At 42.9% G+C, this 12,731-nt stretch overlaps 1 protein-coding gene across 2 annotated transcripts in view; it reads left to right on the forward strand.

The window, feature by feature from the left end:
* The window catches only part of ABCC3 (ATP binding cassette subfamily C member 3), a 708,094-nt gene that overhangs the window by 332,062 nt on the left and 363,301 nt on the right, over positions 1 to 12,731 (forward strand). For both annotated transcript variants that reach the window (XM_078654774.1, XM_078654775.1), the window contains exon 6: positions 9,032 to 9,093. In XM_078654774.1, the coding sequence (XP_078510900.1) occupies positions 9,032 to 9,093 (62 nt within the window). The remainder of the gene's footprint in view (positions 1 to 9,031; positions 9,094 to 12,731) is intronic.

Genomic DNA, 12,731 nt, shown 5'->3' on the forward strand with positions numbered 1-12,731 from the left:
CTATGACCTAGGACGTGCACAATAATTGTATAGGTGTTGTCCTATTCAATATATTCTGGTTAAGAAACACAACAGTTCTGCTCTTTTGCTTTCCAACTAACTTTGTACTTTACAAATACCAGTACCTCTTATTCTGGCCACCCTCGTCACATTCCTAAGTCTGTGTATCCTCATCCAGGAGACAGGCACCTGTTGTTTTTCCATTACCACAACCTTCCTTCAATAAAGTTTTAAAATTAAAGACATCAGTATGATTCCCTACTCATCCTCCCTCATCTCATGTTTTCACTGTCTGAATTCAGAGTCAGTTGTCTTTGCAGCTGCATCAGGCATTAAGATAAAGTTCAGGCCTTTAGGAAAGTACGTTGTTTGTTGTTTTTGCTTTTTATTTTACCAACGATGTGGACAGGTTGATGGTACTGGTTGTAGGTGACCTCATAATTTGCTTTAGCAGTTGCGGGGCCGGTGTTTCCTGTAGCTAGTACAGGCTCTGTGTTGTCAAGCTCCAAGTGGCACCTGTTCCCCAGCTGTGCCTTTAACAGAGGACATCTGTAGAGTAACAGATATGCCCAAGAGCTACAGCTGCCCAGTCCTTGAGGGTATCTTGTGATGGGATAGAAAGATCTCCAAAAACCATTTAGTATAAATTCAGATCTGGGAGAAGCTGTCTAATGTAGAACTCTCAAGTGTTCGCTACATGAGGGAGAGCAAGACGTATTCAGAAAAGTGATAGTACATGCATTCACCTTCTCTTAAATGCTCAAGAGACTCCTTTGTATGTCCAATTGCAGATTAATAGATTGCAATCACAGGAGACTATGAACAGAGTGGGAGAAGCCGCACTGTACTACAGCAAGCAGATGAAGGTCTTGGAGCCAAGTGATTCTGATGCTGCTGAGGAGTTTGCCCCTGAACTCCAGTAGGGAGAGCTGGTAGAATGATCCCCGATGGCAGGGGGGTTGCAACATGTTGAAAATAAATGAGGATTTAATGTAAATGCCTAGCTATCAAGGGGTGGCACAACTTAATGATGGAATGTGTTCTTCTCTCTGCTATAAGTTATCAGAGACAGCATGGCCCCATTTTCGCATATGATCACCAAACCAACACTTTTTTTTAGAGGTAACTCAAGGTGAAGTGAATTGGGAACAAACAAGTTCAAATAGCTTAAAAATAGCCAAAGAGCAGTTTCATACTCACCTGCATAAAATCCAAAAACAAGATCAGAATGGCTTTCTGATTTTGCTACAATCTAAAGTCCTAATCCAATGACCCTGTTTCCTATCGCAACTAATGTGACTGAATTATTGAGTCGCAAGACTTGCGAGTACGCGATGTCTCTTGAATTCTGTATGTAAAGTCACTAAGCACTAGTTATACAACTGCTAACAGAGATTTGACTAATAACTGGATTTCTATTCTCCTTTTGAGCAGTCTCATCCCATTATGCTCATGAATGCCTTCTCTGTGGTGCCTTGCTTTTAGTATTTCCTGCAGGGTTGACTTTACACATTAATATGGACGAGAGACTAGAAACTAAAATACACCACCCAGTACTCCAGGGTCTTCAAAATAAAGTTATCATGTATTGATTATCTGACTGTCTATTGATTTAGACTCAAACATTATTGTCAATCATTTTCACACATGTTCGCTGATTGAAACCCTATATACACATTTCTTTAATCCCAGGATCTGCCTTTTCTGTAGAAGCTTGGGAATTGCTTGCAATGACTTAAATAATTTCAACCCAGCCAGAGCTTCGAGGAAGCTCCTAGCAGGCACATATTATATTTGTCATGTATGTGGCCAGTGTAAATATACACTACTACCTATATATGACATTTAACGTCCATGCTATGGGGGTATTTTCTGCTCAATCTACAGTGGTCTCATAAAACAGTAAAATAGACCAATTGGATGAAACACATTTTACCTACACCATATTAGGGCCATAGCATGTACTCTGTGGTGCTGTATAGCACTGTCACAATGCACACATTTGTGAATCCCCCACATAAAGTTCCAAAAATTGTGAAAACTCTAGCAGAAAATGCCCTTTTGGTGCAGGAAGTATTTCCGACTCAGTTTTCCTCCAATGGTGAAGCCTTGGTTTGTCCTTTTTATGTTCCAGGAAGATGCTCTTCTCCTAAAGATATGTTCCAGAACACTGTGTTAGAAAGCATGGTAGTGGATGCCCTATCTTTTAGGTGGCCAAATGGTCTACAATATGTGCACCCTACCATTCTCCTTCATTAGAGGTGCCTTAAGGTAAATGTGTTGTTGATAGCTTCATATTGGCGTGGGAGTCAGTGATTTCCACTTCTATTGAAGTTATAGAAGAGGACTCAAATATTATTGTCAATGTTTTTGAGTTCTCCGCAGTGGCTGAATATTCCTAGTTCAGCTCACATGATGTTGTGCATATTGGCCTGGTGTCTGAGAAGCTACATTTTCAAGAAAAAGGGTTGTTCTCTGGAGGTGGTTGAGTTGATACAGCTAAGTCAGGGATTTACTCAGTGGTTGAGACTCTTCATTCTCAGCAATCAAACTAATTTTAGATCATGGTAAGTAATCTGTCTAAAAAAAGAATTATACCAGGTATATTACTTTGTTGTTTTGTTCATCACAGGCTCATTATCCAGCAACACATTAGTACATCATTATCACATAGATGTCACCTCTGCAAATGAGGTCAGTTCTTAAAATAAAGTTTTGGGTTCTGTTAAATAAGTTTCTTTTTTTTTTTAACTGAAGATTAATGGGAATAATGGTGATCCAGCATTCAACTCGTATATTTGTTGCAGTGTTTTTTTTCTTGCTTGGTATATCCTCATAGAATTAGGAATGTGACTGGGATGACCTGATGAGGTGGAAATGCTTGGATTACTTACCGATAATTCTTATTATTTAAATTGGTATCTTCCTTGCCACAGGCCTTGAATCTCACTTTCAACTCCCAGTAAATAAAGTTATTTGCATAAGCAGTGATTTTGGAAGAAAGGATGAGGGGAAACATCCGTTACAACGCAACTTTTACCACGCAGTGCCTTTACGACGCAACCTTTACAACGCAAACCATTACAACGCATTGCACTGGGGGGCGCTCTAGGATAGGGAATAAGTTTAATTTACTATCCAACACCTTCCCTAGTGTCCACGGGGACTGGAGTTGGAATAGTAAATGAAACTATTCACTATCCAGCACCCCAAAGCGCTATGCGTTGTAAAGGTTTGTGTTGTAAAAACCGCGTTGTAAAGGCATGCGATGTAAAAGCATGAGTTGTAATGTCATACATCCAAGGATGAGTATTCATACTTGTTAAAGACAGAAAGCATAATTAAAAGACTATTTGGTAGCTTGAATGTTTAAAACTGTATTGAAGGAAATGGATTGCAGGATTGGGAAAAGCAATAAATGCCTGTCTCATGGGTTCCGAATTACAGATTAAAGGCTGTGATGAAGAAAACCCTAATTTAGGGCATCATTACAATGCCGGTTGGATCTCATCTGATCAGCACCGTAGCGGAAGAGGTACCGCCCGACAAGGAGTCAGCGGGCCCCCTGCCCTCATTACAATGCAACCGTCTTCATGGTGGTCACAAAGTGTATATTTTCTATTTTGCCTTGTGCTGGGGGCTACAGCACAAGCCACAATAGAAAATATACACTTTAAAAACATCCCTGCACTCAATGGCAGGCACCGTGGTGCAGGGATGCTTAGGGGGCACCATAGCAGAGGGCCAGGGAGGGAGTGGGGCCCGCTGGGGACCCCAAGATCACTTTCTGCCTGCCTTTTAATGGCGGGTGAACTGTCATGAAAGGGCAGGTAGAAAGGGACATTGTAATCCCTATAATGTTGCCGGAGAGGGCACCGCCCCTATTGCAGGGAGTAGTGCCCCTCTGATGGTTCGACAGGCTCCTTGAGCCCGTCAGAAAGCGTCGGACTGTCCTACCCCTTGCTGCCGTCGACCACATGCATTGTAATGAGTCGGTCGGACCGCAGCAGCAGATGGCGGTCGGACTGCATCCTATGAGCCATCAGAATGACCCTCTTTAGAGTCAAGATTACTAATAAGTAATCCAGTATTGCACATGTATATGCCTGCATTTGCTTTACACTAACATTCTACACACTATTCACTGAATGTTGCCCTGTTGGAAAGAACTCACTTGGCACAGTGGATATTAATTAGCAAAAGTGTGACTGCTTACCACCTTAAGAGACAGCTACTACAAATTGATGGCTAATAATAATTCCACACTGTTATTCCACAGACTCTTTTGAGGTAAAAAAATGTAAATTGATACTTGTATACCGCACTGCTCACCCGCAAGGGTCTCAAGGCGCTTGTACGAATACCGCTGTGGAATCCATCCTGGCTTTCCCTGTGAGGTGTCCACTCCTGGGCACCCCCAAGGTGGAGGCGAGGTATCCTTAGCGTTGTGGGGGCCGTTGTGGAGATTAAGCAAGCTATTGCCCAGAGTTGCAGAGTGGGACTCCATGATTGGAATAGGCACCGAGGCGAGAATTATCAGGTCCGTGGAATGTTTTAGCTCAAGACCCGCCGAGGCGGGGAATTGAACCCTGGTCCCGGGCTAGACCTCTGCATCAGGGTCTGCTGCTCTAACCATTGAGCCACACGCATTATGTATAAAATATACATAATGCACACATAGCATGAAACAGAAGTCCACATCTGAAAGGCATTAAAAACCTATTTGTTTGATGAATTTTAAGGTCAGTCATCGTCATGACACTTGCGAGCCCATTAGGATCTCGGGCTGATCGCCACCGCTCGCATGGCGGTTACGATCCGCCCGAGATCCGTCCCCACCTGCCACCCATTTCCCCCCGCCATATTGCTATGGCGGGGGACCGCGGCGTACGGAAGGACCGTCCGCCGCTTTTCCGCCCGGTCAACAAGGCGGAAAAGAGTTTAATATGGTAGCAGTGTCTGTTAGACACCACCAGCCATATTACTATCGGGGCAGAAACATGCCTTGCCACCACGGAAAGGCAGGCAGTAATTGCTTGCAGGGGCCCGTTGCGAGCCCCCAGGGACTCTGGGGCGTGCAGGGTGCACATGGGGGTACCTATATTACCCCCCTGCAGGTCCATGCACAACATGGCAGGCACCGCCCAGTTCCTGATATGTTGTGCATGGAAGTGCACGACATGCCTTCCTGGCATTGTGGCGGGCGGTGCTGAGTGCACCGCCCGCCGCAATGTCAGGAATGCAGGATGCGCCCGCCACTGTGGCGGGCGCATCCTAATAGCCCCCACGGGACCCCCCGCCCTTTTGGCGGGCTGTCCCATTTGACAATAGGTTTGTCCGCCCGCCTTCCTAATGACCCCCTTGGTCTTAGAAACACTCTGATGAGTGTACCCCAGTTTAACAGGTGGGCAACTGCACTTTCCCCACCAGATGTGCAGATGAATACACCCTCAGTGGAACCACTGTGCAACACCATCATCAAAGTATCCTATCTGCGTTGCCAGTAGAACATGGAGCTCACCCACATACTTCTTACTTTCTACCACCTTCTAGCACAATATAAATAACTTGTTTGTATTGCCTACTTCACCACATTTCCCATGGCAACACCAGCATCAAGTCTCTGGTGCACATGTCTGGGCTCAAAGTGGTATGAAAAGTGGTTGTTCTTCCCCAGAAGGAACTCTGGTTTTCACTGAGGAGGAAAATAGAGGACGGGAAAGGCATTTTGTCAGGAACGCCAGAGATTCTTATTGCTGACCTCAGCAGAAACTAAATTACAACATAGAAGGGAAGGCCAATTGGAGGATCAAGATCAGAATGTAACCATTAAACTCTGGCAGGTAAATGTTAATCTATTTATATAGTAATTACGACCCCATATGAGGCAATAAAGAGCTTTTTCGACGAGTACCATGCTTCTCCAGAAAATTTGTATTTAGTTGGTTAGTTCCATTTTTTTCTTTTTGCATGTGCATTACTTGTGTTAGGTTTGTGCTCTTGATTTCATGTGTATTTAGTTAGTTTTGGATCAGGAATATAATAATAAGACTGGATTTGAAAAGGGGGAGTTTGGAGTAGGAATAGAATGATAGGAATGGAGTTGAAAAATTAGTAGGTTTTTGTAAGTTGTGTTCGCGTGTGCTTGTTAGTTGGGTAGTATTGCTAAAAGTATGGGTGAAAGTTTGGGAAAGATGGTTAGGAGCCGTGGCGGGAAGTAATTTTGATGTGGAGGGTGACGGGCAGTCCAAAAATGCAAACATATACTCTCAATCACTCCCAAGCATTCACTAACGTGCGCATACACACACACACACACACAGTCACACTCACACACAGACATAACACTCACTCACAACAAATTCATACATTTTTACATACATGCATGCACACACCAAACATTCAAAAACATAAAATGCACCTTTCCTGCAGGCCTTGGAGAGGAAAGCCTCGAAGGTCCCAGGAGGTTGGGATTGCTGCCTTCCCTCATTTGTCACAGAATGGGATGAGTTCAGTGAGAGTTGCTGACCTCATCCCACCCTGTGACGAGGTGTCACTGATTAACTCTCTGCCCAGGGCACTTCAGGGTTGAAAACTGAAGTATCCAGATCCAAGGCAATCAGTGACACTCCCCTTGGTCACGAGGTAGATGGCAGCGAGGCACTTTTGCCAGACTGAGTAGGCCATGCCCACAGGGCTGTGAAATCCTCAGCCTAGCAAAGTTCTGCCCAGGCAGCCATTATCATGCGCATTTAGTGCATGTTTAGCGTCTGGCTGCATGACCTGAACAAGAATAGTGCCTGTCTGGCTGACATTTGCTCAGCCTGAGTGACCCTCTTCCTCTTTCTAAAAAGGTGAAGGGCTGTGGCTGCTTGGCCCATATGGACGGGTCGAGGCTGTCTGGGAGTTCATACTAGTCAGAAAGGTTCGGGCTGAGGCAGAGGAAGGAGGGATGGGAAGGACAGATAACATTTAACAGGAGGGGAACAAGGAAGGTCAGAAATAAGACTATATATTTTTGAGACATCAAGTAGTAAGCAGAAGCTGGAATGAGTAATGAGGCAGACTTATTATAATCAGTGATAGAGGAACTGAGGTAAATTACACAGAAAGAGAAAACGACTGGGAGAGGTTGTACCGTTAAAGAGCTGCAGGCTGTGGAGGTGGGGACCACGTTCAAGTCTTGGCGCGACTCAACATTTTGTGGGCAAATCACTTTAATCTCCTCGTGCCCAAAAAAATAAATGTGACCACATGTAAAGCACTCCAATACATTTGGATCGAGTTTGTGCTATTTAAAACTGCAAAAAAAGAGTAGCTGAAAAGTAATAGTAGTAGAGTAGAAAAATCAGCAGAAGGAACTGGAACAATTCAGCTGAAGCCGGGCTGCAGAATATCATGTAAACAGGATTATGAGCTCAATTAAGAAGAGAATAACAACATTAAATCTAGCAAAGAGCTGGTCCACACACAATCTCAGAGGATAAAAATCATTAGTAAGCCTGATGGCTGCTGCTGTATTACACTGACACAAAGTTCAGTGGGCACTTCTATTACTTACATGCCCATATAAAATGTCCATGACCACGACAAATAACCGCAGAGCACTGCCGTCGATCAAGAGGCTGACCGCCCCAACAACAGGGTGTATTGTAAAATATGGTACACTCTTAATCTCCATGAGATAGACTTTTTTGTTTAAAATACTTGAATATGCTTGACTGTCTCTTGTTGAAGTCATTTAAACTTGCATTTGGAGCCACCACCCTTGCCATTAAATGCAACTGTTCTTGACTGATGGAAGTCTTGATTTCATCAAAGACATGGAGGTAAACTTTGTAGCCACTCTAAGTAGTATCATTCTTCCAGAACTTAGGTAGTGCTTCTTGACAGGTACATTAATAGTGACCATTAGAGGGAACTTCCCCTAGGAGTTATGTCATTTCCCTGTTAACACTTGACGTCATGCACCACACTGCTAGTCACCAGTTGAACATTGTGATTTGCCTTCACTGCACCATTGAAGAAAGAGGAAGTGCTAACCCCATGACTGGTGTTTATATCAGACGGTCCACAAGCCGTTGCTGACTACAACTTTGATGTTATGGTCCCTTTTCAGAGTTTCTAGAATATGTCTTTGTAAAGAAATCATACTTCATTGGTATTTGTAAGTATGGAAAGAGAAAAGCACAAACACAAAGTCTTGCTATTTACCCTGAGAATGGCATAGCATTGTTAAAGGCAGTCACAGATTCATAACATTATTTTGTGTCTTACATTTGTACCGCTTATGTCGAAGCAAAGAACTATGCAAAATGTGTGTACCCACTTTACAAAGAGACGCTTCATATACCTAAATTAGACAATCCTCTCTATACTACTGACATATCTTTCTCATTAGAGAAACCAGGAAGTGGGCATAGTAGTACCAACACAGCTGATTCTGCAAATGCCTGCTCATGGATGTCTCATGCGCATATACTGCACGGAGGTAGACAGGGAACATGGGCAAGGCTCAGCTTTTTAGATGTGCTCCCATCATTCATGTAGGTGCAGGACAGTGATCCTTCAAAGAGATAGACAATCAGGTCTATTGGAAAACTATTGGGTGTCGTCCAATACTTCACCATTTATGAAGAGTTGGCGCTACCCAACACAAAGACCATGAATAAAAGAGTTTAATGTTTTGCAGGCTGGGCAAATACTGGGATCAGCAAAATGACCAACCCTAGGATCTTTAAGGAATTGGAGCAAACATTTTATCTACAACATAAAATGCGAGGAGAAGTTTTGAAGGGACAAGGGACGAACTAACCTCATTTACAGTCTTCTTCTTTACAACTACAGCTCAACTGTCTACAAGCTGGACAAATGTTTGTTGACTCTATTTTTAATATTGCCCATCGATGTAAGTGTTATTGATAAATATTTAGATTCTAAACTTTTTTGCTGCTTTGCTTGAATTTTTTAAACTTGAATTTTGTATCTCTCAAGACAAATGTACCCAATCTTCTTTTTTATTTCGTTGTAGAACCAATCCCCTGAATCGAGCGCAAGTTTTCTCTCGAGGGTTACATTCTGGTGGTTTACACGGTAGGAATGTCTTTTTATCCATCACAGCATACTAATGTTGAAATGTCATTTGCTGTTCACAGATAATGTGCATAAGCTATTATTTGTATGGGTGAATAAGTGACACCTATTAAAACACGGTGCCATTTTGTATTAGATCTTGAGTCGTTCCTTCCCTATATCGATATTGTTTCTACATCCAATGTATGCAATCTATTATATGCTGCTTCTTCCCAGCCTCGACATTTCTTGGGTGTTCTTATTGACATGTATGTCAGTAGAGGCTTGTCAAAATTTCGACCTACAAAAACATCATAACCACTATATAGACTATCAATATTTGGTAAATTAGGTATAAATTTAGGGCCTCATTTATGAGAAATGAGGCATCGCTGCGTGAAAGCAGCGATGCGTCACTCCTCAGTGCGCCCTCCTTGCAACATGTTTGAAGCGTCATATTTAAAGTATGACGCATCATGTCGCAGGGAGTTACAGATACGTCAGTATTTCTGACGTATCTGTAAGTGCAAAAGTGACGCATTGCTGGAGTGTGTCACAAAAGTGCCGCAACTCCAGCAATGCGTCCTTTTACATGGGGCAAGCCCCATTTGAAAGGGCCTGCGTCAGTCTTACTCCTGCTGTGAGGCAGGCACAAGATTGTGATGCAACGGCGTCCTAGAAGTGACGCAGTGAAATCTCATAAATTTCACTGTGTCACTTCTATGAAGCTTTTTGCTGGGGAACGACCCCCTGCATACATTATACCTGACGCAAGTATAATGTAGCGCAGGGGTTTACAAAGTGACGCATCTGCTTAGAAGCGTCACTTTGTAAATAGTGCGCAACTGGAGGCATGTTTTACGCCGCCGATGCGTCACATAAAGTGATGCATCAGAAGCGCAAAACTGACGCAAGGCCTCATAAATGAGGCACTTAGTGTTCCGAGTCAAACATCCTAAGTTATCCATACAACCAAGGGAATGGGAAGACTACTTTAAATCGCTCTACATTAATTCTGCCCAGTGACTTAAAAGTTGGTCTCCCTCCCTTAATGGGCACTCAGCAGCTCTCTACATTTGGAGCCCACCACTAAGCTTCTCTCTTGTGGATACATCAGCAGCAATCCGCTCCCAAAGGGTGGGAAAGGACCTAGGGCTGGACATGATTCCTTCTGATAGGTTCCACTTCAAGCTCTCAATCTGGGTGCCATATATTATTACTGTTTAAAGTGTCAAGCTGCAGGTGAACCTATGTCACTTGAAATAGTGCACAAATTGTGGCAATAGATAAAATAGGGCGTCATAATAGCCAAAATAACAACTGCCCTATGAATCTGCTCAGCAATTTACAGAAAATCTTCTGCAAACAAGTTCTAAGCCAACTTGCATCTTGGACAAAGAATAACGATGCAATTTTCCATTTCCAAGTAAGAGTTAGACGAAATTCTGTCTACCAGGCCTTCAGCCTTCTTATAGCCAAATAGAAGACAGTGGTTGTTCTAGGCTGCACACTCTATGTTTCCATCATTGATTTATGAGTGGCATTTAATCTAGTTCCAAGGGCAAAACTGTGGGAGGTTTTAGCCGATATAATCCTCCTGGCTAATTTGTTAAATATGATCATGTGCCTGCATGAGGGTTCTTATGCTAGCGTTAGGTGGAGCCCAAATGTGGAACTAACGTACAAGATTGATGTAGCCAAAGGAATTCACCAAGACTGTGTTCTTGCCTCCACTCTTTTCCTCTTGTTTATAAATAAATGTGTAGACCTCTTGTTGAACTGTGTCAATGACTCCACATCTTTGGCATGTAAAAAGGTGCCAGTTTTCAGATTTGTAGATTGCTCCTTGCTGCTTTCTAAAACATACTTTGCCCTACAGACAGTTATTGATAGGATCCAGCTTTTTTGTGACACCTATGTGCTCGAGACAAATTCTCAAAATACCAAGTTTATGGTTTATTCTACCAAAAAAGAAATTGGATGTCACCTTTAGTCTAGGTGGCACTCAATTAGAGAAAGTAACAGAATTTGATTACCTGAGGATTAGGTTGGTAAACATCGAGTCTTGAGGACCCCAGGTCCAAAAGAGTCATTCATTAATTATTCATAGAGAATCTGCTATGGTGAGGTTTTTCAAAAGAGGGCCATTCCCCTGCGATCCAGTCCTATAATGCCCAGTTTAGGAGTGCAACTCTGTATGGCTCCGAATGGTTGGGCCTGTTCATTTCTTCTCTACTTGGTGTGGGTGAAAACAGCTTTTTAAGGGCCATTGTTAGCTTGTGCCATGGGACCCTGATTTTGCCACCCAGACTGGGCCATGCCATTAAGCCTTTAACAGAGCTGGCAAAATTGCTACCCCTAATGTATTGGCTTAGGGTAGGGTCCACTGAGATTTTAATTCCTTATAGAGACGCGCTAAGTGAGAATTTAGATTTAAAACATTCACACTGAATTCATTGTTCGGACATATCAAACAGACCTTCATCAGGTTGAGGCTGTGAAACTTGGAATGATCCACCAGATATTAAAAGCACCACTAAAGGTGTTATTAAACAGGTATATTGGCCAAATGTTATCACACAAAGCAAACTCTCTGATTCCACATCCAGCAGGACCAAAGCTTTTTTTGTGCACAAAATTGAATTTAAATTAGAGGACGCTTGGATTATAGCCACCCTAAGTTCCCTTTTTCTGCAGTTTGATATGGTGTTCTTCCCCCTGCCATATATACATCTTCGTGGCACTCATTAACTGTTAGGTCGAAGTTCTGTCTGGCCTGCTCTGCAGACGAATTGGCTGAGCATTTCTAATTCTTCTGAAGGTCCATGCCGAGACTTGGTGGATCGCACCAACGTGTTTCTTCTTGGGGTGCTTTGTTTGTGTGAATTCACTGAGAATTTTTAAAACTGACACTAGGGTGGCTGTAGTGATTGCAGTTGTCACATTTGTTATGTAAATGTTGCTGATACACCAGACGTCTATAGGGTATGCATAGACTTCAATGTTAGCTTGCAGCAAATGCTGTACCCAATTATTCATTATTGTCCGCTAATGGATTAGATGAACGGTCATTGATAGAAGGTCATTGTTGCTGCAAATATTTGTTCGTTTTTATTATCTTTATTTAGCATTTTGAGAACCAAAAATAAGACACACAGTTCACACACACCACCTCCCAAAATTGTACATAGTAAGTAACAAAGGAAAGTCTCGCAGCGCCCCTATGTGCATAACATGTCTTAAATGCCTGCCCCATCATGACAGTCCCTCCGTAGCAGTGACCAATAGTATGCAGGAAAACTAAAAAAGAAATTTGCCACCATAGTGAATTGTTGTAACATGGGGAAGAAGTCACAAAGGAAAATAGTTTGGTTTGGGTGTAGCACTCTCTGATTCTGAGGAGGGCAAGGTAAGATTGAGGACGTACGGATAGAGAAGTGAAATGCCTTTGCACCTGACATTGGAGAGATATAATGATTCTTTGGGTGTCTCCTCTCTTTGCAAAGCTTGGTGTGGTGAGGGGTGCCCGGCCCAGTGTAGTGCCTCACCTATCTGGTATGTATCTTGCCTCGGTCTAGGCAAACCTTTCCCACTAATTCTCATTAGATCTCAAATCACCATTGTCATAAAGATCCCTCATTCTGGGAGATCAACCACTG

Source organism: Lissotriton helveticus, chromosome 7 (genome assembly GCF_964261635.1).
Source record: "Lissotriton helveticus chromosome 7, aLisHel1.1, whole genome shotgun sequence".
NCBI classification, from domain to species: Eukaryota; Metazoa; Chordata; class Amphibia; order Caudata; family Salamandridae; genus Lissotriton; species Lissotriton helveticus.